This window comes from Hemicordylus capensis, chromosome 15 (assembly GCF_027244095.1).
Source record: "Hemicordylus capensis ecotype Gifberg chromosome 15, rHemCap1.1.pri, whole genome shotgun sequence".
In the NCBI taxonomy this organism is placed as follows: domain Eukaryota; kingdom Metazoa; phylum Chordata; class Lepidosauria; order Squamata; family Cordylidae; genus Hemicordylus; species Hemicordylus capensis.
The window spans coordinates 6,637,924-6,662,307 of record NC_069671.1 but is presented as its reverse complement, the minus strand read 5'-3'; the positions used below and the strand labels follow the sequence as shown (position 1 = coordinate 6,662,307).

At 46.2% G+C, this 24,384-nt stretch overlaps 1 protein-coding gene across 7 annotated transcripts in view; it reads right to left on the bottom strand.

Annotated features, from left to right (window-relative positions):
- Positions 1-24,384, bottom strand: part of ZDHHC8 (zinc finger DHHC-type palmitoyltransferase 8) — a 151,159-nt gene that overhangs the window by 9,670 nt on the left and 117,105 nt on the right. For 5 of the 7 annotated variants that reach the window (XM_053279976.1, XM_053279978.1, XM_053279974.1 and 2 more), the window contains 7 exons: positions 19,452-19,624; positions 19,012-19,114; positions 15,759-15,850; positions 13,090-13,222; positions 10,681-10,786; positions 8,200-8,309; positions 2,291-3,327 (listed from right to left, as the gene is read on the bottom strand). In XM_053279976.1, coding sequence (XP_053135951.1) covers positions 2,291-3,327; positions 8,200-8,309; positions 10,681-10,786; positions 13,090-13,222; positions 15,759-15,850; positions 19,012-19,114; positions 19,452-19,624 — 1,754 coding nt within the window. Of the gene's footprint in view, positions 1-2,290; positions 3,328-8,199; positions 8,310-10,680; positions 10,787-13,089; positions 13,223-15,758; positions 15,851-19,011; positions 19,115-19,451; positions 19,625-20,161; positions 20,226-21,734; positions 21,771-24,384 lie in introns of those variants that run through there. The other 2 variants (XM_053279980.1, XM_053279979.1) reach the window with 2 other exon arrangements.

The following is a 24,384-nucleotide window of genomic DNA, read 5'->3' as shown; positions in this document are numbered from 1 at the left end:
TTACTAGGGAAAGACCAATATGCACTTATTGCTTCACTTGTGGAAGTGCTTTAAGGTAAAATGCACTGCTTGCTAAGCTTTCTGAACCAGAAGGAGAGGAGGATTGCAAAGTAACTTGTACCTCAAAAACCAGAAAGGATGTGGTGAGGAACATACCAAGGCTGACTCACTGCTTCAGAAACCTAGCGGATTCCAGAAGAGTGATTGCCCCAGACAAGTTGAGAGGCTGCAGAACAGATCTTGCAGCTTACTGCCGGATCCAATGTAAAGCTGACCCACACAAAAGCACCAGCAAAGAAACAACATTTGTCTCCCAGAATCTTCTTTGACATGTAAGGCTGGCACGTCTAAAATCCAGCATTTAGCATCTAGGACTGCAGACTCAGTATCTGATATTTGAGAGGTGGAACTTGATACTTATATCTAGCATCTGGTATTCAGTGTTTGATTGTATAAGGCTGACATTCAGTACCAGTTATACTATGAGGCTATTCTCACAAGCAGCAGAAACCGGCCCGGTTTCTGCTGCTTGTGTGCCGTAACGGGAGCCACACAGCTCCTGGCAGCCAGCTCTCTTAAATCCACCCCATCCCAATTAAACGAGGTTAGTGGAGCATGTGTTCAACTAACCCTGGTTTTTTCGGTCGTGTCTCACCAATTAATGATAGGGAGCATCAAGGTACTGGATCTCATGAGCCCTGTACTCCAAACAAGAACCCAGGAGGTGAAGCAAGACAAGGCAAGGCTATGGGAGTTTGAGAACCCTGAAGATCTCCTAGTGACCAACTTGCTGCCATAAAATCCAGAGGTGGAATGAGGTCTTAAATACCTTCAGGCTCGCACTCCCCCTCCCAGGTTCTGCCTCCCCGCCTGGAGAGCAGAGAGAACAGAGTTTCCAAATGGCATCTTGCCCAGTGACAATAGACACACCTCCAGGTTTAATGAGAGGTGCCTCTTAAAAGAGGGAAGGGTCATAGCTGTTGAACTGCGACAAAGGGAAAGAGTAACATGTTAGCACCGTTCTTATTGACACTTCGGGTCTAAAACGACACTGGTTTCCTTACTCGATGTTCTACATTCCAATGCAATGTAGGGTTTTCACCACAGAGAATCCAAAGACTAGAGCGGCACCACTGTGTGACCATAGAGAATCATGGCCAATGGTGGCTGTCAGTTTCTATTGGAGGTTCTGGCTGAGTGTCAGTCTAATCTTTCCAGGCAGTGCTGTTATGGGGCTTTGGAGCTTCTGCGGTGGGTGATGGTTGCCATTTCTCCCTCGCCATGTTGAAGCTGCTGGCACTTTGGGCCTGCAACATCTAGTACGGATAACACCATTTTTGTTATTGCTCCTTACACAATTGTGCACACAAGCACTATGAGTTTGTGTGTTTCTATAGAAGGGTGGGAACAGATGAATGGCTTTTCACCACAGTTGTGGCATGGGGTTCAGCATCACTGGAATTTTTTCAGATTTTCAGTAGTAAACTGGCTACTTAATTAATTAACATCACTCTCCCTAAGTTTAGGTGGGCCTTGTCTTTAGCGCGTTTAAATGTGCCACCCTCGGCGGTATTTTTTGGGAGGTTTAGAGGAGTGCCATATACATCTCGCCTTTGCCCTTGTGGAATGCGTGTTATTGAATCTATTGAGCATGTTATCCTACATTGCGCACTTTACAAGGATGATCGTTTAAATCTCATTGCTCCTTTGCTTGAGAGGTTTCCAGGACATTCAGATGAATTTTATTTAGTCTTTTTATTAGCAAAATTTAATTATAAGTATACAAATGTAGTGGCCAAGTTTTGCCACATTTTATGTAAATTGTGATTGGCTATTTGGCTATATTGACCCGCCACCAGATTGGCCCTGGTGGCGCAGTGGTAAAACTGCTGCCCTGTAACCAGAAGGTTACAAGTTCGATCCTGACCAGGGGCTCAAGGTTGACTCAGCCTTCCATCCTTCCGAGGTCGGTAAAATGAGTACCCAGAATGTTGGGGGCAATATGCTGAAATCATTGTAAACCGCTTAGGGAGCTCCGGCTATAGAGCGGTATATAAAATGTAAGTGCTAAGTGCTATTGTGTAACGTAATGTTTTTGGTCAATGACTGAAATAAATTGATTGCTTGATTGATCGATCGATCACTGGAAACACTGCATGACATGTTTATATTTTCCCAAATCTGAGAGTGCTTCTTCTGCAAATCCCCAAGCTTTAAAACAAACCTCCTCAGGAGGTGAACAAGATTACGAGCACTGTAAATAACAAGCAGAAAATTACGCCAACCATACCTTGGAGTGCCCAGAGCTTGTGCTTCCGTTATTTCCATTGTGTTAACGAACGAGACAGCTTTGGGGCCTCCATACGAGGGCGACCTGGGCATTCCACTGGGGGATGACGGAACTTGGTGGCCAGGTGACTTATAGGAGCCATTGCTCATCCTGCCCTGCAGCGACTGATGGGCCTGGACATTGTTATTGGCTAAGTCAGCTTGAAGGGAAGGAGTGGAAGTCCTTGATGCTCTGGTCATTGCACTTGAGAGCGAAGAAACAGAGGCCTGCAGGACAGGGTTCCTCGTGCTAAAGCTGGTCGCGCTCATCAGATTGTCTCTAGAGCCATATCTCAGGGCTATGCCACGAGGGTCTTCCGAGAGCATGTTGACTTGCTGAAGGCTGTAAGAGCTAGGGGTGTCGTACACCCCTGAGTCTGCATACACAGAGTCTGGGTGAGAGAGGAGGAGTTTCTCCCTCTCCTCCATTTCTTTCCTCTCCTGAATGGAGGCCATGATCGTTTTTGACAGGTTGTCATAGCGAACTGGTGAGGGGTCGCGTGGGTGTGGGGCCGGGCTCCCCAGCACGGGGCTGAAGCTCTGCGGGGGCAGGCGCTGCAGCTCTCTGCCCCGAAGGTGGCACATTTTGGCAGACAAATATGGCGAGTGGTACCCTATGGATCCCACAGCAGAATGAGCTATGCACCTCCTCCCTGAGGGGGACATGGGATTGAGCAAGCTGTCGTAGGACAAACTTCCATTCCTGTTTGACAGGGAGTTGGGAGAAAAGACGCTTTTATAAGGTGTGGAGGCGGCCCCTTCCGACCTGATGGGATGGAGGGCCATTTTGTCTGTTCCCCTCCGGCTGGCTGATTTCAGGCTCAGAGACCTCGAATTGATAGCAAATGAGTCTATCTGGAGAGGGGAAGATTGGTAAGTCTTGTGAAGGGAACTCTTCCGGTAGTTGGGGATACCAAGGCTGGGTTCTGACTGGTAATCAAGGCTACTGTCGTTCTCCTCCATCACAGACGCCTGCTTGTGTCCTTCCTGTATGGAGATCTGAAAGAGAGGTAATAAAATGATAAATGGAAAGAGCAGGGCAAGGTTAAGTGTGGTGGAGACTGAGGCAGTCATATTTGGGAGATTCCTCCCACATAGGAATATAGGAACCTAGGAAGCTGCCAAATAATGAGTCAGACCATTGGTCCATCTAGCTAAGTATTGTCTTCACAGGCTGGCAGCAGCTTCTCCAAGGTTCCAGGCAAAAATCTCTTTCAGCCCTATCTTGGAGATGCTGCAAGGGAGGGAACTTGGAACCTAGATGCTCTTCCCAGAGCAGATCCATCCCCTGAGGGGAATATCTTACAGTGCTTTTACATCAAGTCTCCCATTCATAAGCAACCAGGGCAGACCCTGCTTATCTAAGGGGACAAGTCATGCTTGCTACCACAAGACCAGCTCTCCTCTCCTTTCCCACACTCAAAGTATGATCATTTCCCCTTCCCTTAGCAACTGATGTACATCAGAGCTGCACAACTTTGGCCTTCCAGCTGTAGTTGGACTACAACTCCCATCATCCCCAGCCACAGTGTCCAGTAGTTAGGGAAGATGGGAGTTGTAGTCTAACATCTGCAGGAGGGCCAAAGTGGTGCAGCCCTGATGTAGCTTAAACGACTATCTCAACATTTCCATGTTCCTGGGGAAGTGGGTGGCGGGGTCGGAGGAAGCTTTTGTTTAGAAAAAAGAGGATGAATGTAGACTTGAAAGAAGTTTAAAAATTAGGCATGGTATGGAGATAGTCTCTGCCACAATTGCACAAGTCAGGGTCACCAAATGCAACTGGCTGGTGGTAAATTCAGGACAAACCAAGGAAAATGCTTCTTTGCACAGCACACAATTATTTTGCAAATTTGCTGCCACCAGATGTGGCCGTAGCCACCATCAGAGATGGCTTTGAAAGAGGAATTAGACCATTCCGTGGAGGAGGGATAGCTCTATCGATAGCTAATAGCCATGATGCCTAAGTATTATTTCATTCATTCATTCATTCATTCATTCATTCATTCGATATCTATACCACTCTTCCAAAAATGGCTCAGGGTGGTTTACACAGAGAAATAACAAATAAATAAGTAGATGGCTTGTGTCTTCAGAGACGGTATGCCACTGGATACCAGCTGCTAGGCAGAATAGTGGAAAAACGAGAGTTCCTGTTTAGCAAAGTGAAGCACCAATGGGAACTTTCCTCCAAGGAGAAATAGCAGTTGGGGTGGCAGATACCAGACTGAGATCATGGTGGAGCAAGAGGTTAAAGCTTCCTTTCCCCTCATGTTACAATCCCAATCTGGATCAGATTGGGCAGTTCCTATTTAGTACAGAAAAGTAAAGCATCATTGGGAGTTTTCCTTCCAGGGCAAACAGCAGCTGTTGGAAGGGGAATGATCCAGATCAAGATGATGCGAGGACCAAATGATCAATGCCCCACTCCCTGCACTGCTATCCTGATACTGATCCCCACCCCCACTGGTAGTTCCTATTTAATACAGAAAAATTAAGCACATCCATTAATGTACCAGGTCTGGCCCTTCTTCAGCCACTCTTTGAACTTCTACGATGCTAAGACTGACACTTTCAAGCGTATTTTCACCATCATAAGGGCTAGAAACCATTAAAAAAAAGAAGCCAAGAGTCTCAAAAGAAGTTGCTCTGTGTCAATGGTCACACTCTATGCTTCTTCTGCCTTTGCAGAGAATCACAATTGCAACAGAGAGACACAATCCTGCTCGTGATATTCTGTTCGACTTACCCAGTTCCAATTGTGGGCCCAGAACTAGCTGAAGCATGAAGAAAACTATAATGTAAGAGAAGCAGCAGGCCATTTGTCAGGTAATAAGGTGAAGCTCTTGAGATAATAAGCTTTTCAAGCTCCGTGCTAATATCTCACACTGTGAGGCTCCTTGTCAAAGGGCTCTCGCTTTCTCCATCAGTCAAGAGACAAGTCCCCAGAGGAAGATTTATGAGTCATTACACTGAAGCCCAACTAAAAATGCAACTTCTTAAAGAAGAATTCTTGATGGGTGCCTGCCTCCACTTTCAAAGTTAGAAAGGTCAATGGTTTCAGGCAGGATTTGCTTTCTGCTAGGAGAAGAATCTTCAGCTTAGAAGCAAATAATAACACAGTCAGGGTGTAGTTATGCCAGGGTCAGTCCTGTACGTGTGTGTGTGTGTGTGTGTGTGTGTGTGTGTGTGTGTGTGTGTGTGACCACCACCTGTAAATGTTTCTGGCTGTGATGTTAATAGCCTGAAACCAATCTGTGTTAACATGGGGCTATATATAAGCCCATTTGAATAAAACATTGGTGCGGCCCCACTGAGTTAGCTCAAATGTCCATTTAGTGCAGTATCCCACTTCCCAGTGACCAGCCAGGAAGCCCACAAGCAGGGCCTGAAGGCAACCCCCCTCCCGCTATGGTTGCCCCCACTAATGATGTCCAAAGGTACAATACTCTTGCATATGTGAGATAATGGCGGCCAGGACGATGCATCCCGGCCTCCAGAGATTCACAGTGCATGCAGCAGTGCGGATCGTGTGGGATGCTCATCTGGGGGCAGGATGGGGGGGGCGGTGGAAGGTATGTTTGCACAGCCTTCCCACCCACCTGCTGGTCGTGTGAATACCCTTACTGACAGGCTTCTCCTCCACTATGAATTGGTTTGAACCCCTTTTAAAACCATCTAAACCAATGACCACCGCCACATCCTGTTCCATGCCTTATTTATGTGGCCAGCCAGAGGCTTCTGGGAAACCCATAAGCAGGGAATTGAAGGCCACAGCCTTCTTGTGACGTTTGTCCCCAGCATCTGTTATTCAGGGAATGACTGCCTGGAATGAATGAAATGAATAAAACAGCGGTTTCATTTAGCTATGGCAGCTAAGAACATGAGAGCCCTCCTGTATCATACCAACGGGTCTCCTGCTCCAGCACAGAGTTTTCCATGGTGGCCGAACTGATAAGAACACAAGAAGAGTCCTGACGGATCAGACCAAAGGTCCATCCAGTCCAGTGTCTGTCAAAACTATGGATCCAGGATCCTACCTACACTTGGGAGGACAAGGAAGACAGTTCAAGGGATGAGTCAGGGTGGAAATCACCTATGACCTAGACCCCAGCTGACCCTGTGCTGTTGGGAACCTGGTTCTACACAGTCTTCATAGCTAATACCGATCCCTTGACCTCCCTGCCATAACTGCATCAAAGTCCATAAAGCCATCTAAGTCCATTGACCATCACCACATCCTGTGGCAGTGCATTCCATTAAACAATGATGTATTGTGTGAAGAACTGCTGTCTTTTGTCTGCCCTGGATATTCTGCCAATCAGTGTCACGAGGTGACCTACAAGTTCTAGTATTATGGGAGAAGGAGAAGAATGTGGCAACTTTGGGTCATTATTGGCAACCAGCCAAATCTACCCTCCGCAGGTAACTTAGGAGCAGGGGGTCCAACTGGGGCCTACCGTCAAGGGTCCCCCAAATAGATAGCCTGTGTCTATCCCAAATATGCCTACCAGAGAGTCTTTGGTTAGGGGCATTACTGGAAATTAGGTGAACCAGTCAACCAGAGAAAAGGGGGAAATTACTAAACACACTCTCCTTTAGATAACTGCTAAGTGCCTTGAACAATATCTTTCATTGCTTGCCAAACCTTCGTTATTCTACGGTAATGCTGAAAGTACTGGTTTTTATTTATCTGTCTGGAACTGTCTGAATATTGATGTGCTATAGTGAAGATTGCTGGCTGAACAATATTGAAACATTTGGCAGAGGAAACGTACTGACCACTGAGCCATGATCCAGTGTTCTTATGTGATACCACCCCTCCTTTTGCTTTTTCCTTGATACCCCCGCCCCGTCTTGACCCAGACAGAGGCACTGAGTTGCCTGCACAAATTACATGTTTCTTGGAAGACAGAATTTTATGGCTAAGAGTCCCATGTAGGGGCAGGCCAGGAGTGGCCAGGAGTGCATATGCTGAGTCTAAGGCAAACTGTTTAGAGAAACAGGCTTGACTGGCATGGAAAAATCCATTTGAAAGATATAGGGACAGATCTAAGAATCTGAACCTTATAAATGAGGTTGCCTTTGGGCAATATGGCAGAACAACAAGGAAAGCAATCCATCCTGTCTGACTGTCTATCTGACTCTTGAGTATTGACAGAGGTCAGTTTTCATAGCAAGAGCCTGTTTGACATGTCACTACTGACGTGCAGGGCAAGTCTCCTATGACATCACCATCCGGCCCAGATCTGAGATGCCTGCTTCCTAATCAGTGCCAGACTGAGTGACTCGAACCGGAATTTCGTGCCCGACTGCCAAGCCTAGATGGGGTAATTCTGCAGCTCTTTGTCTTTCCTGGAGATTCTCCGTTTGAATCCTCCCCTTCTTCCCCCAGTCACTGATGCCGCTACACACACCCCTTCCCGTGCTGCTATATGCCCCCCCTCACTTCCTCCCTCCCTGTGTTCAACGGTGTTTTTGTCTGATTGTCTAATTAGAAAAATAAACACCCCATGCATGCAACGTTAGAGAGGCAGTACTGTGCTTTGAACTTGATTACTAAGTATTGCTAAACATTGTATGTAGTATTGCCTAGATGCGCCAGCTATGACTCCGTTTTCTTACAATAAAGCTTACATTGCTTCAGTAACCGTCTCCCTCTCTCTTTGACATCATTCTGTCCATGAGCCACATTAGGAACTAGAATTGTGGGGGCTGCAGGACCGGCTTCCCCTTCATTCTGATGCCAATTGATTGAGCATGCACAGAGCACGGGTGGAACCCGGTGGTAAAAGAAAGCTGCCCTCAGCTACTCTGAGGAGGTAAAAGGACAGTTTGGGAGACAGCTTCTGAAGTTACTTTTGATAGGCTTACCTGCTCAGATGCTCCATGGTAGTGTACTTTAGGGTTGTTGCTGAAAGCTGGCCGATACTTGTACATCGCAGGGGTGGGAGGACTGATCAGCTTGGGTGAAAGGCTGCTCTCTGGGGGGAAACAAACAAACCATGCCTGTTACCTCTCTCTCCATTGACACAGAGAAGAAAAATTGAATGCAAGTATGGTTCGAATCCCTGCTGGTATGTTTCCCAGACTATGGGAAACACCTGTACATAGGAACAGGAAGCTGCCACATACTGAGTCAGACCATTGGTTTATCTAGCTCAGTATTGACTTCACAGACTGTCAGTGGCTTCTCCAAGGTTGCAGACAGGAATCTCTCTCAGCCCTGTCTTGGAGATGCTGCCAGGGAGGGAACTTGGGACCGTCTGCTCTTCCCAGAGCGGCTCCATCCCCTGAGGGGAATCTCTTACAGTGCTCACACTTCTAGTCTCCCTTTCATATGCAACCGGGGCGTACCCAGCTTAGCTAAGGGGACAAGTCGTGCTTGCTACCACAAGACCAGCTCTCCTCTCCTGTATCGGGCAGCAGCGATATAGGAAGGTGCTGAAAGGCATAATCTCACACTGCGTGGGAGGAGGCAATGGCAAATCCCTCCTGTATTCTACCAAAGACAACCACTGGCCTCTGTCATCACCAGGAGTCGACACCGACTCGAGGGCTCAACTTTACTTTACCTTTATCTGGAATCAAAGTTTATGTGAAAAAGATGGACTCCAATAAGGAAATAATGTGTAGTCTGTCTGGATAATATAGGAACATAGAAAGCTGCCTTCTACTGAGTCAGTCCCTTGCTCCATCTAGCTCAGTATTGTCTACACAGACTGACAGTGGCTTCTCCAAGGTTGCAGGCAGGAATCTCTGTCAGCCCTATTTTGGAGAAGCCAGGAAGGGAACTTGAAACCTTCTGCTCTTCCCAGAGCGGCTCCATCCCCTGAGAGGAATATCTTAGTCTACCAAAAAACAACCACACATGGCTCTGTGGTCGCCAGGAGTCGACACCGATTCGATGGCACACTTCACCTTTACCACAGGACCAGCTCTCACACTGAACATGGGAAGCTGCCTTAAACAATGTCCAACCGTTGGCCAGGAGAGCCCAATATTGTCTGCTCAGATTAGTTGCATGTCTCTGAGGTCTCAGACAAGGTTCTTTGTCAGGCTTGTTACCTGAAACCCTTTTAAATGGAAATGCCAGGAATTGGATCTTGGACCCTCTGCATGGGGAGCAGATGCTCTGCTACTGAGCTACCACTCTTGCCCATTACAGTGTGTGAAGGGATTTGGTGGTGGTGATAAAACTACTGGAAGGGCTCAATCCAGACATCGTAATGTCACAGAGGGATGAGGATGGCTGTACTGAAGGAGCTACACTGGCTGCTGATATGTTTCCGGGCAAAATACAAGGTGCTGGTTATGACCTATGAAGACCTAAACAGCCTGGGCCCTGGGTATTGAAGAGAACGTCTTCTTCGTCATGAACCCCACCGCCCACTGAGTTCATCAGGAGAGGTCCGTCTCATTTGCCACCGGTTCGTCTAGTGGCTACTCAGGGACGGGCCTTCTCCATTGCTGCCCCGAGGCTTTGGAATGCGCTCCCTAGTGAAATAAGAGCCTCTCCATTTCTGACAGGTTTTTTAAAGTCTTTAAAGTCGCATCTGTTCACCCAGGCTTTTTATTAATGTTGTTTTAATGGTTTTAATGTAGTTTTAGAATATTGTTTTTCAAAAAATTAAATTGTTGTGTATTAAATTTCTTGTTTGTGTTTTTAACTAATGTTTTACTTTCTGTTTTTATTTTGTTGTAAACTGCCCAGAGACGTGAGTTTGGGGCGGTATAGAAATGTGTTCAGTGGATGGATGGATGGATGGATGGATATCTGTTTGTTATTGGCTGATCCAGAAAGGCAGTCAGAGAAGGACTGAAGAGAGCGCAAGTGTTGAGAGAGCCTTGTCCTCCTTTGCATCTGATCACATGAGCGTGACCCAGAGCAGGACTTGATGTTCCAGGCTCCAGGTTTCAGAGGGCGCTCGGCAAACTGCCCTCCACGGCTTCCCTCCTGCTTGGGTGAGGGTGGCACCCCCGCCTGCCTACAGTTCATGGTGAGGTTTATCTTGGTGGATGGATTGGGAGAGGAGAAACCATGATGGAAAGCGTCGCTCCACCATCACTGCATGAAGGCTATGGGCAAAAATGTGGTCTCATGGATGGACAGTGGGCCTCCTGAAGCAGCTGGCCCTACCCAAGAGGAATCAATGGAGGGATGCAGGAGAGGTGCACATGACTAGGAATTATATGTATAGATTTGAAATAGGCTAGTCTTTGGTTTCTGGTCCCTAATTTTTAGATTGTAGGCCAATTCAGTCGATTTTACTGGAAGGGAAGTTGAGAAAAAGGATAAGAGCCCAACCATCGTCCCCCTGTTTCAGAAACGAAGCACTAATCAGGGTCTTGTACCTTCGCTGCTTCCCAGCTCACTGTATTTGCTGGAATCTCCTTTTGGGGGTAGAGGCGGTTGTATATCCATGGATTTATCTTCCAGCCCTTCCAGGCTAACTTTAGACTGAAAATAATCATGAGGCAAATTAATATCTTCATATGATCCAAACAGCATCTCAGCCACCCTACAAGATCATGCAGCACAAAAGGAATGCAAACCTTCCAAATGAGTTGTGTGCGTGGATAGCTGTGTTAGTCTTTTGTTGATCCAACAGGGGGTAGAAAGGGTGACATTTTGAGACTACTTCTAGATCAAGATTTCTTAACCTTGAGCCCCCACATGTTGATGGACTACAACTTCCACCATCCCCAGCCACAATGTATCAACATCTGGATGGACTACAACAGACTCTGGGGGCCCAAGGTTAAGAAACCCTGTTCTAGATTGTTGTTACTGATGCAAACAAGCATTAGCTTTCGTAGGCAATGAACCATTTATCTGACGCTAACTTGGAACTGGAAGCATGGTAGAGAAGTCAGTGGAAGGCATGAAAAATAGCACAAAGAAATGAGAACATTCTAAAGTGTTTAAAGGGGCCAAAAACCAATATGTCTTCAGTGGAATCTTTATCATGTTGGGAGGAATGCACTGTGCTTCCCCCAGTTTCAAATTAGCATCTGATTAAATGAGTGAAAGCTAAGGCTTGTTCATAACCATTTTTTTAAAATCTCCAGTTGATCTAAAAGTGTCATGCATTTATTTTACCCCTTCAAATAAGGGATCAGTTTCCTGATTTTATTGCCCCAAGAGGAGAGCGACATATGAAACTTTTGTTGGAATGGGCCAGGCACACAACTGGTTCAAGGACATTCTCATGGGTTAATGCCTAGATTTCTGTTAGATCATCTTCTTCAAGAGATCACTCCACATAAAAGCTGCATCTGTGAAGATTGGGACTTTGGGATAACATGTTCAAGTGTATCTCTAGAGCCCTGAGGGCTAACAAAATGCGTTTTAAACAACCAACAGAAAGAAAAATGACATCCTTTTGGCATGTGCTAGCACCATACTGAATCACTAGTGCACGTTAACATTATTCTCTAATTATTTAATTTGTATCCCATGCTTCCCCCTAGGAGACCATGGTGGTGTATATCCAACCTTCTGTTCTTACAACCATCTTGTGAGGTAGGCTAGACTAAGTGATGGTGACTGTCCCACAGTCACCTAGTTGAATGTCATAGCTGAGTGGGAACTTGAACCTCAGTCCCCCAAGTCTAATGTTCTAACCACTACACAACCCCGACTAACCATTAAACATGGAGACGGTCAGGAAGAACACACCTTTTAACCACCCTGATTGAGACTACAACAGTGTTCTTCATTGTAAGGCCCAGAGGCCAGTGGCAGCCCCTATCAACCCTAAGGGCAGATCCTTGACTAAATGTTTGTTGGGCCTGTGTGAAGCTTAAGCCAAAGCTAAATACTCTGCACAGTCACCCTGGCACCATGAGGAAGTAACCCTTCCCACTGTGCAGCGCTGCCCTTTGCCCAGTACCAGGAAACTTCTTGAAGGGAAACGGAGCCCTCTTGAATCCCTGCGCCATCTTGGAAGGTGTGCATAGAATGCTGGGGAATGTAGCCCTTCCCAGCACTTTCCCCACATTGCTTTTGAGAGGGCTCCATCTCCCTTCAAGGGCTCTCCCAGCACTGAGAAAAGAGCTGGACTGTGTGGAGGTCAGCACAGTGGAAAATGGCTCTCACATCGAAGGCTTTTTTGCCAAAGTGGGCCCCGCTTGAAAAACAGTGAAGACCACGGGGTTGCAATATGAGACCTAGAGAATGCTAAGGGGCAACGTGCATGCATTAAGACATGATAAGTGAACTCTAAATTTTGGACCCAATACCAGATTCCAAGTGGCATGCCACCCATGTGTAGAAGGGCCTTGACATCTACACAATCTGTGTCCCTCCCACATGATTTCTCAAATTATCTCTTGAAGTTAGAAGCAATCTTCTGCTTCAAACACAAATTTTCAATCCTAGGCTGCAATACACATGCTGCCTATAATAAAGTATTCCTGGGATGCTCTGAATGCCTCTGCCAAATGAGGCGAGGCGAGCAGTTAGGAGGGAGAGGGCCTTTTCGATGGTGGCACCTCGTTTATGGAATAGCCTCTCTAGTGAGGTGCACCTAGTGCCACCACTTTGTTCTTTTAGATGCCAGACAATTCTGGGATGTGTTTTTAATCGTACGTTTTATCCAATTGTTGTCTTATTGTTTTACTTTGTGAGTTGCCCGAAGAACAATTGTTATGGCCCAGCCATCAAATAAAGTTATTATGATTATGCCCTGAAATTACTATGGCATCTGTCACTTGGGGATAACAACCACTTTCCTAGAAAGTAGGATGCTGAGGAATTACCTTGCTCCGGTTAAGATTAGCTTGGATGCCATTGTCACTTATCTTCACTGTGATCTGTCGTTCAGTTAAGTCTGGTCTCAGGAAAGGTGGTTTCATGCTTACTGGTTGTTTCTTCTTTGGCTCAACAATGTACCTGAGAGATCATGGAAACATCTCTTCTAAAAACAATACTGCTTATATGTAGGTCAAAACAAAACAAAACAGCCCCAAGACATTCAATTTACATCGCTCAAATAAACACTTTAAAGAGCTTGAAAATGTCAGTTCATTTCCTTGCAATGAGGGAAACAGAAAGGGCACCATTCACTGGGAAGATCTCCCACGGAAGCCCATGGAAGTCAATGGGAGCTCCCAATGGGCCTTCCATAGATGATCTTCCTGATGAATTGCATCCTAAGTAAATGACGTCAGCCCGTTTTAAAGCAAAGTTCTGCTGCGAGGAAACCATGCATGCTTTTGGAATTCTTAGCGTTCTTCTGTTACAGAAACAACGTTCTTATCTATGACCTTTTTATTCCAAAGGACACTAATGAACAGTGATCTCAATCCAGAGGGAACAATTTGCATTCATTAATCTTTTCCCCCCAAATGCAAGTTGCACTCTCTCTCTGCCTCTTTCCCTCTCTCTGTGTGTGTATGTCATGTTCACATCCAGTATCTCTTGTTGTAAGCCCAATTGTGATCGCTACTATGCATGTGTATAGGATATGTGTGTGCACAATGGTGGGTCTGTGCTGTAAGCGGATTTGGGTAAAATGTCCTGTGATAACTGCTTACTTGCAGCATTTCAATTGCTTTTGCGACCCTCTGGATTGGCATGTGAGTATATACAAAACAATAAATTTCAAATTCATATACTTTTTTTCTTTGCCACGCGGGAAATCATACCTATTTCATTATAATGAAAGCTGTCAAAGAGAGCGAAAACTGCAGCTGGCCTCCATCAATTATCAGGGCAAAGATTAGCTGGGGAGACTTCAAATGCTGAAGAGTCTTATCCAAAGAGGGATTGTGATGTGTGTATGCATGTGTGGGGAACTGGTAGAGATTCTTGAGATGGTAAAGGAATTGTTACAAAGAACTCATTTGCTATGGATCTGCCTAGATATTGAATGCTATTGGATGAGCAGTTCCCACCTAGTGAAGTCAGCTAAATTGTAGTAATAAGATCGTAAGAAAAGCCCTGCTGGATCAGGCCATCCAGTCCAGCACTCTGCCTCATGCAGTGGCCTACTAGGTCCATCTAGGAAGCCCGCCAGCGGGGAAAGAAGGCAACTGCCCCCTCCCATTGATGTTTCCTAGCACATGGTGTTCAGGAGTATGCCACTTCTGATCCTGATGAAAGTATACAGCTACTAAGGCTAGTAATCACTGATAGCCCTATCTTCCATGAATCTGTCTAATCCCTTTTTAAAACCACCTTTAATGGTGGCCATCACCACATTCAGTGGCAGCGAATTCCATAGTTTAACTGCATATCTTGCAAAGAAGTACCTCCTTTAGTCTACGTTGAATCTCCCTGTATTTAAGTTCAGTGGATGTCCGCAGGTTCCAATATTATGAGAGAGAGAGAGAAAAGCTTCTTTCAAACCACTTAATCCACACACACTGTGCATAATCTTATACATCTCTCTCATGTCCCCCTTATAACTGTCCCCACCAAGATTACACCAGGTGTCATAGTACCCTCAAGAAAAAAGGAAATGTGTGAATGTGTCAAAGGCACAATCTTGTGCTGTCCATTTCCAACCCAAATAAACCCAAGTACATGTACCTATATTTGCTTCCATTCATTTTTTCTCATCTTGGTCTCTCACATTACTTCCCTTTATTAGACTTTCTTTCTCCCTCCCTCTCTCTCTCTCCCTCCCTCCCTCCCTCCCTCCCTCTCCCTCCCCTTCTCTCCTCCTCACTCTCCCTCCCTCCCTCCCTCCATATCCCCTTCCCTTCTCCCTCCTTCCCTCTCCTCCTCACTCTCTCTCCCTCCCTCCCCCTCCCTCCATCTCCTCTTCTCCCTCTCCCTCCCTCTCTCTCCCCTTCTCCCTCCTTCTCTCTCCTCCTCACTCTCTCCTTCCCTCCCCCTCCCTCCCCTTCTCCCTCCCCCTCCCCCTCTCTCCCTCCCTCCCTCCCTCCCTCTCTCTCCCTCCCTCCCTCCCATATATCACACACAACCAATGTCACAAGGTGGATCACACAACTGTCCCTCTCCTTCCTTTACTCTCTCTCTCAGTGTCAAAATTTCATCCCCTTTGTGTTACGGGCTTGTCTTTTCTGCTCTCAGTACTCTGTGAAGCGTCACATATACACACACTGTATTAGCGCAATTGTTGTATTAATAATGGTAATAATTAGGGCTGCATCATTTAGTCAATTAAATGAATGAAATAGAAATATTTTGCAGCTAACCATGCCACCTACCCAAACTATGTAGCTGGCACCTGAAAATGTAGCTGCTGTGATATGACGTCTTGACCAAGCAGAATGATTCCTTCAGCAGTTACCATGTAGCCAAATTAACACGTGAATTGGTTGATGAGTCAGTGGCGGAAAGCAGATTTGAACCCAAGTTGTCCAGGTCCAAGGCAGAATCTTGGACCCACAAAAGAACACACTGGGATCTAGCTTTGATTAAAAACTAGTTTTTATAGACTTCCCTTCTCCCAGCTTACCTGGGTGCCAGAGGGCTGCAGAGAACATGTTCCACATTACCACAGCATCCTCGAGTGAAAGGATTCACTCCTCCGCGGAACTTACCCGTCACCTGGAATTATAACATTCAGGGTACTTTGAACAGGAAAGAGCACTATCCATTCACCCTTGGTAACCTATGGCACATTTGCCAGTCTCCAGTGTTCAGTATCATGAGGACATGAACCTTTCCCAATCTGCCATTTCCCTGCTCCAATGCTCCCCAAGTTGAGTTGATCATCATGTTTTACATGCTTAAGATTTCCCTGATATTTGTGTACCCTTGGGGGAGGGCACTTTTGGGATCTAAATGTCCCCATCCCAAAGTAGACCCTTTTTTCCTTTTTCCTTTTGGAGCAGTATTGCATTATTATATCATGGGCTTGTTTTCACTTGTTAGAGTAGAAAAACCTCCTATCTTAGTTTGGGAGCTGCATGGACTCCTGTTTTCTGATCACCGGTGAGTTTAAAACACAGTCAGAGACAGGGAGCTTGCTCATGTACTAAGCCACAGATGAGTAGGATGAACTACAATAAGAGGCTTCCCTAATAATAATCATGAGAACGAGCCTAATAATAATAATCATAATAATAATAACAACACCTGTCTGACTGTGTAAATAAATAATAATAAGAAACTATTAAACACCAATGAAACAAAGCAGGCCTACAAGAAAGAACAAGTGAAAAACCGAGCAGAAAAATAAGCCACTGCAAGGTCAATATTTGCACAATATAACTGGAAAATCAGACATCACCAAGACCTGGCAATGGCTTAAGAATGGCAACCTGAAGAAAGAAACAGAGGGTTTAATACTGGCTGCACAAGAACAGGCACTAAGAACAAATGCAATAAGAGCAAAAGTCAAAAAATCAACAACAAACAGCAAATGTCGCCTTTGTAAAGAAGCAGATGAAACTGTGGACCACCTAATCAGCTGTTGTAAAAAGATCGCACAGACTGATTACAAACAAAGGCATGACAAGGTAGCAGGGATGATACACTGGAACATCTGCAAAAAATACAAGCTACCTGTAGCCAAAATTTTGTGGGACCATAAAATTGAAAAAGTTGTAGAAAATGAAGATGCAAAAATATTATGGGACTTCCAACTACAAACAGTCAAACATCTGCCACACAATACACCAGATATCACTGTAGTCGAGAAGAAAGAAAAACAAGTCAAAATAATCGACACAGCAATACCAGGGGATAGCAGAATAGAAGAAAAAGAAATAGAAAAAATAACAAAATACAAAGATCTACAAATTGAAATTGAAAAGCTGTGGCAGAAGAAGACCAAAATAATCCCAGTAGTAATTGGCACCCTAGGTGCAGTTCCAAAAGACCTTGAAGAGCACCTCAACACCATAGGGGCCACAGAAATCACCATCAGCCAGTTACAAAAAGCAACTTTACTGTGAACAGCCTATATTCTTAACAATATCTAGAATAACAACAAGAAAAATATTGATAATAAAATTCAGCCATCCCAGGTCCTTGGGAAGGACTCGGTGTCTGGATAAAACAAACCAGTCAATAACATCTGTCTGACTGTGTAAACAAGAAATAATAATAATAATAGATTTCTCTAATAATCATCATGAGCCCCATGTGTAATTAGCCCCTCAAAAATTTCATAGTCAGTAACCCTGAGATTACTAAATTGACAAGGTTGATGGGTTGGAAAACAAAAGCAGGAATAATAATATAATTCTGCACAACGTCTCAGAAAGGGTTGAACAGAGCCTGAATTGTTTAGCGTTGCGCTTGGAACAATGAACAGGCAAGAGTTAAGCCAGCGCCAAGCCTGAAATTTGCACACCAAGATGCTACTAAGCATTCTTGTGATATTCTCATTAGGTTATATGACAATGGATTGGAGACATTAATTCAAAGGACAGTCAGGCACAAGTACTAATTAATAAAACAGAAGATTAATAATTCACCCATTCATGTCTTATCAGAAATATCCCCTGAGCCGTTGTGAAGAAAGTGTCTGGAAAAAGCTTGTCAAATGTGTGCTTCACAGAGGCTTATTAATTACAGATGGGGATTTCAATCTTCCAGTCTTTCTTAATGAGGAACTGTATTTATTCATATCAATATTTGTGGACCAGCTACATGCAAAAGAAATTAGAGTTGTATCAAAAACGAACCTCCTCCTGGGATTTAATTGTAATTATATGGTTTACTCATTCTACCTGGATCATCTGCTTGGTTCTTTGCAAAAGTTGATGAAATACTATTGGTGTAAAATCATAGTACAAATGAGAATTGTCCTTGATAGCGCTTTATACTGAACTTGGAAATGAGTTTTTCCAAGTATTTTTATTGTTATGCTCTCAGTTCCCCAGTTCTGCTTCCCACTAGAAATGTATGGCCATGATCTAGCCCAGGGGTTCCCTGTCTTAGTTCCCCTGATTTTGCTGGACTACAATCCCCATCATCCCCCAGACACAATGGTCAAAAGCCACTGCAGCTGGGGATCAGTGTCCCCTCTAACAGGGATTCCCAGATGTTGTTGACTACAACTCCCACAATCCCCAAGCAAAAGCCATTGCAGCTAGGGATCCTGGGAGTTGTAGTCAACAACATCTGAGAATCTCTGTTAGAGGGAACACTGCTGGGGATGATGAGAGCTGCAATCCAACAACATCTGGAAACCTGATATTTGGAACAATGTTCCCTGTAACAAGGATTCCTAGACATGATTTCACCCTCAGTAAAATGCTGGGGGCAGCTCCTGCCTCCCACACGATCACTCTTCTGTCTTGATCTTGGTGTTCACATGACTGCCAATTGGTAGTGCGCCCAGCTCTCCTATCCTCTCTGAGTGCTCCTCCTACCCGGATTTTGACTGTATGAACTAACTTACTGTTCTTCTGTAGAGAATAGGGACATAGGAAGCTGTCTCCTACTGAGTCAGACCTAGCTCAGTATTGTCTACCCAGACTGGCAGCAGCTTCTCCAAGGTTGCAGGCAGGAGTATTTCCCAGCCCTCTCTTGGAGATGCTGCCAGGGAGGAAACCTGAAATCTAGATGCTCTTCCCAGAGCAGCTCCATCCCCTGAGGGGTATATCTTACAGGGCTCACATGTAGACTCCTATTCAAATGCAACCAGAGCAGACCCTGCTTAGCAAAGGGGTCAATTCATGTTTGCTACCACAAGACCATCTCTCTCTCTCTCTCTCTCTTATATCTCCTTGTGGATATACAAATCACCATCTTACCTGTTCATTGGTTGTGCGTCCTCGGGCCACTAAAACAATATGGAAACCTGTGAGGCCAATGACGGGGATGAAAAACAGTCCAGCCACACACATTACAGCTATGCTATGTGCCAGCATTAAGGAAATAATAATACTTAGGGATAAAAATAACTGTAGGATAAGAGAACGTACTTCATAGCCTGAAAGACAATCTCCCTTTCTTTTCTTTGTATTTAAAATAAGTCCCGGTGAAGACTGAGCATTAAAGGGACAAGCCCTGTACTTGCACTGATCCTCCTCTTCCCGCAGTCTCTGGCCCCTGCCAATTGAGTAGTATCTCTGCAAGGATTGGAAACACAGTTCAGAGAATCCTCTGCACATTTGCACCCGAGCCTTGGACGTCTGCATAGGTGACCTGGACCAGCCACCTGTGAACATCCCCAACACTGAAGCAAGGATACGTGATCGTAGTGTGTGCCGCCCCAAGCTTCTCCGCATGGTTCAAAACATAGATGAGCCCAAAAGTAAACACTCCAACCATGTGGGCACTTAAAGACAGCAAGAAAAGGAAAAAATACCGGTAGTTCCTCCGTCCTATGCAGTTATTGACCCAAGGGCAGTGATGGTCAAAGTCCTTGGAAAGAGAGGGAGAGACAGGGCATAACATCCAGCTAAGGAAAAATTATTGATCACAGATATTACCCACAATTCCTACCATCACCAAATATTTAGGCAGGGGGTCTAAAAATAAAAATAGAAAACATAGAGGGTTGTCAGAAATAAACCCTTCAAAAAATCCTTGGCGCTATCCACACACAAAGGCTGTTCTCACAATGATATCCAGGGTGGGAGATACCTCATACCCTAGATGTCCCGCATATTCCCGATTTTTGATTGTGAGGGGAAAACAAGATCGAAGGCTCCTTCCAGAGGAAGAATGAGGTAGGAGGGGAAATGAGGTAGGAGGCTGAATGGGGCTGGAGAGAAATCCCACCAACCTAGCTGCTGCTTAGACAATTATGGAAGAAGAATCTGATGTTTCCCCCAGTCAGACGATCAGAAATCGGGAACGTGCCCAGCTCCTGAACTAGGTCTGGCTCCTGAACTAGGTCTCCTACCCTAGTAAAAGTAAAGTGTGCCGCTGAGTCGGATTTGACTCCTGGCAACCTACCCTAGTAATCATCGTGGAAACAGCCCTATTTGCACACTCCCAAGAACTGTCAATGCATGTTCTGGCTTTCCTGGAAAGAGGAAAAAGCCCCTTCAAGAGCAAGTCTGCTGCAAACTGCCTTCTTCAAACCAAGTTTCATGTTTCTTTTCTGATCACTCACTGTCATTTCTTTTCTAGATTGAGACTTCCCAGCAATGGCAAAATGGCTTTCTTTCTTACTTTCTCTTTCTATACACTGTATACTTTGGAATGTTCTGCCAAAGGAAGAGGAACTTTAATTCTTCCCTAATGCATCATAAAAAATAATTAGGCAATTGAAGAAAAGCACAACTGCTCCACGTACAAACCAAGTTAGGTGCAGCTCAGGGAAATCTGAAAGCAAAACTTCGGCTTTAGGCATTTCTATTAAAGGAGCAAAATTCAGGGGATTTTTCCACACCTCTCCTGGGAAAAATGGGGTGAAGCCATCAGATGATTGCTCCACCACAAGCTGAACTATAATGTAGGCAGTATCAACCCACATTATTCTATGCTAAGAAGGGTTGCATAAATGTTATTTCAGACAACTGTTTGAGCAGCTACCTTCCCGCCTGGACTGTTCTACACCAGATGGGCCGTCTGAATGGTTTGTACTGGGCACATACTGTTATTTTGTATACTTCTGCAAACCACGCTAATCCTCTCTAATAAAACACTTGGTGTCCGTCCGTGGACAGACACCAAGCGTGTGTCCGTGCCTCCCTGCCCTGTTCTGCGCCTGCACGAAGTGCAGGCCCAGAACAGGGCAAGGGAGACACGCTCGCCGGCACCCAGCAGCCATCTTGGGCGGCCAGAAGCGGCCGCCCCGAAGAAGCCGGAGAGGAGGCGGCGGGAAAGTGACCGAGGCGGCGGCGGAGCCGCTGCCTCGGCCAAAATAGATGGAGGCCGGGGGCGGGGCGGAGGCCATGTAACCTTAAAAAATATTTTACTCCCGCTGCCGCCGACTACCCACCCTCCCTCCCAGCTGCCGAGTCCCCCTTACCCTGGCCGACTGCTGTCCGCCGAAGACAGCCCTTAATTTAAGAGGCAGAGAGGAGCTCGCAAGCAGAGCTCCTCTCTGTGCAAAGCCTCTTACCGAACTGCCGCTTTGGGCGCTTGCGTCCCTTGCGCCCAAAGCGGCAGTTCGGTAAGAGGCTTTGCACAGAGATTAAGGGCTGTCTTCGGCGGACAGCAGTCGGCCAGGGTAAGGGGGACTCGGCAGCTGGGAGGGAGGGTGGGCGGTCGGCGGCCGCGGCCGCGGGAGTAAATTTTTTTTTTAAGTTACATGGCCTCCGCTCCACCCCCGGTCTCCGTCTCCCCGGCCTGGCGGGGGCAAGTGCCTGGGCCGATTTGGCCCTTAAAGGTAGGGGGGGGGAACGGCGGAGGGAGGGGGAATGGCGGAGGGGGGCCAGGAGCGCCGTTACTAGCGCCCGTTATTCAACGGGCCAAAATTCACTTGTAGGAGCTATAACATAACATGGGCACTGTTAGTAGATTTCAAGTTGAGGTGCTTTCTGAGTTCCAGATTGGCTCAAAGGAACAAGGAGGCTGCTACCATCTCTGCGGTTAGGGTTGCCACCAGTATTCCCTCTGACAGGGATTTCCGGATGTTGTTGACTACAACTCCCAGAATCCCCAGCTGCAATGGCTTTTGCTTGGGGATTCTGGGATTTGTAGTCCACAACATCCGGGAATCCCTGTTAGAGGGAACACTGGTTGCAACCCATCTAAGATTGGTCTGGAGTCTCCAGGAATCAGTATCAGTCTCTAAGGGACTCTTGAGAGGAATCCTGGAGCTGTTAATGGCTTGATGATGTGAAAATATCAGAAAGCGCATCTCTAGGAAGAGAGGTGTTCAGTTAGAGTTTGGCAACCCTGTCTGTGGTACTGAGAACTTGGGGTGTACTCTCAGTTCAGGAGGCCTCTGGCCAGATCAGATTTAGGGTGTGGTGCCTCTAGGAATTGAAAGACAGTGTAGAGAGCACGATCCTAAGCAGGGTTGGAGGGATGCCCAGCCAGAGGAGGAGAGCCATAAGCATTCCCAATTGGCAGTTGTGTGTTTGCAAAGATCAAGGCAAGAGGTGGGGAGAATGACCGTGTGGAAGTCAGGAGCTGGAAACCTTGATCTTGGCAAACACACAGCTGCCAATCAGACTGGGCCTAAGGCACAGCGAACATGGCTTTTCTACCCTGGTTGGGCACTCCTTTGACTCTGTTTAGTGTTGTGAGAACAGTGTTGGAGTCCAGGTTCAAATCCCAACTCAACCAGGAAGCTCCTTGGGCGACCTTGAGCCACTACCTATCCCACAGGGTTGATGTGAGAAGAGAATGGGTTGGGGGTGAAATCATGTAACCCTGCACCCAGGAAGAAGAATAGGACTAAATACAATAATAAATAAGTTGGCCAAAGCTGCACAAAGTTAGAGGACACTAATAAGCAGTGTTCCCGGTAACAGAGATTCCCAGATGTTGTTTACTGCAACTCCCATAATCCCCAGCCAAAGACCATTGCAGCTAGGAATGCTGGGAATTGTAGTCAACAGCATCTGGGAATATCTATTACAGGGAACAGTAACAGTTGATAAGGATTCCAGCGCATTCTCTTGGGATTGCATGCCTTCCTCCCCTCCAGAACAGTTAAGGGGTAGGGTTGCCAACTCTGACTTAAGGAGGTTTTCCTCCAGTATTTTCCCACATTTCCCCCCAGAACGCCAAGGTACTAAAATGTCCTGGACTGCTTTCAGTAGGGACCTGGAGGTGGATGTCAATTCTTAGAGACTCCAGGCCAATTCTGGAGAGTTGGCAAGGCTACTAAGAGGACCAGTCAAGGTCAGCACCAGTTGTGGGAGCTTAACATAATGTGCAGTTCGCCCTGAACTCAGCATGTGCAGAATGGTTGTGTGAGCTGTTTCTGAATCAGCCCTGAGAATTTGCTGTCATTCTGCCACATAAAGTCGCCCTTTGCATTTGTAAGTAATTGTGAAATTTAAAACCTCTGTGTGAACGAAATGCTGGAATTACAACCCTTTCCTCTGGGCTGAAACACCAATAAATGCTTTATTGTGACTAAGTCTCTGGGCAGCACTCAAATGCATAGGTGCAGAGGAGTGCCGGGGGGGAGGGGAGGGAGTGGGGGAATCAATAGGTTGCTTGGTTTGAGGACAGAATGTATTGATTCAAAGGATGTTAATGGCTTTGCTTATTCTCCTCAGTAAGCAATCATAGCTTAATAATATGGCAATGCTGTCTGTGACTGCCATTCAGAACACAAAGTGATGCCAAGATGGCCTGGCTTGCATATGCTTCATTCAGAAGGCCAGGAGGAAGAGAATAAACTGGTTCTCCTTGACACAGTCTTAGAGACAAAATACATGCTACTCACATGCTACAAAATACATGCTACCCTACTCTTCGCGCAGACATGCCTTTTTATCCCCCTCAGTAAAGAGTATATGCACTAGGGATGTGCACGAACCGCGATTTGTAGCACGATCCAAAACACAGCCCCAGAGGAAAGCAGGTCCGGAGAGCTGCTCATTAAGGATGAGCACAAATAGCGGTTCATTGCACGATTCAAAACACATCCCTGGCACCTTTAAAATAGAGGAGAGCAGGTTCATATCTGCCCCTCTGCCGCTCACCGCTACTTCCTGAATCGGGGACGCTCCTCCCAGCTATCTGCATATGCTGGTGGCACTCATCCCCCAGCTGCCCTCACACAATGACGGCATGCACACGGCCGCTGTGCATGTGCAAAGGCCATGTGCGTGCCGGCATTGTTGGAGAACAGCTGGGGGAGAGTGCCACCAGCATGTGCAGATAGCTGGGAGGAGCACCGCCAATTCAGGAAGTGACGGTGAGTGGCGGAGGGGCAGGTGTGAACCTGCTCTCCTCTATTTTAAAGGTGCCAGGGATGTCTTTTGAATCGTGCAATGAACCGCGATTCGTACTCATCCCTAATGAGCAGCTCTCCTGACCTCAATCTAGATCAAGACCGCTGTGTTGGGGGAACAGGAGCTTTAACAATCTGAATCAGGCCCTCCACAGCTGCTATTTGGCCGCTGTGGCTGGGAATGATGGACGTTGTAGTCCAACAACGTCTGGGGACCCAAGATGGAGAACCCCTGTACCAAGATGTTATATACGAGTGAAGTGATATAAAAATTCTCTGAATCCAATGTGGCAAAGTCCTGCCAGCTGAACAT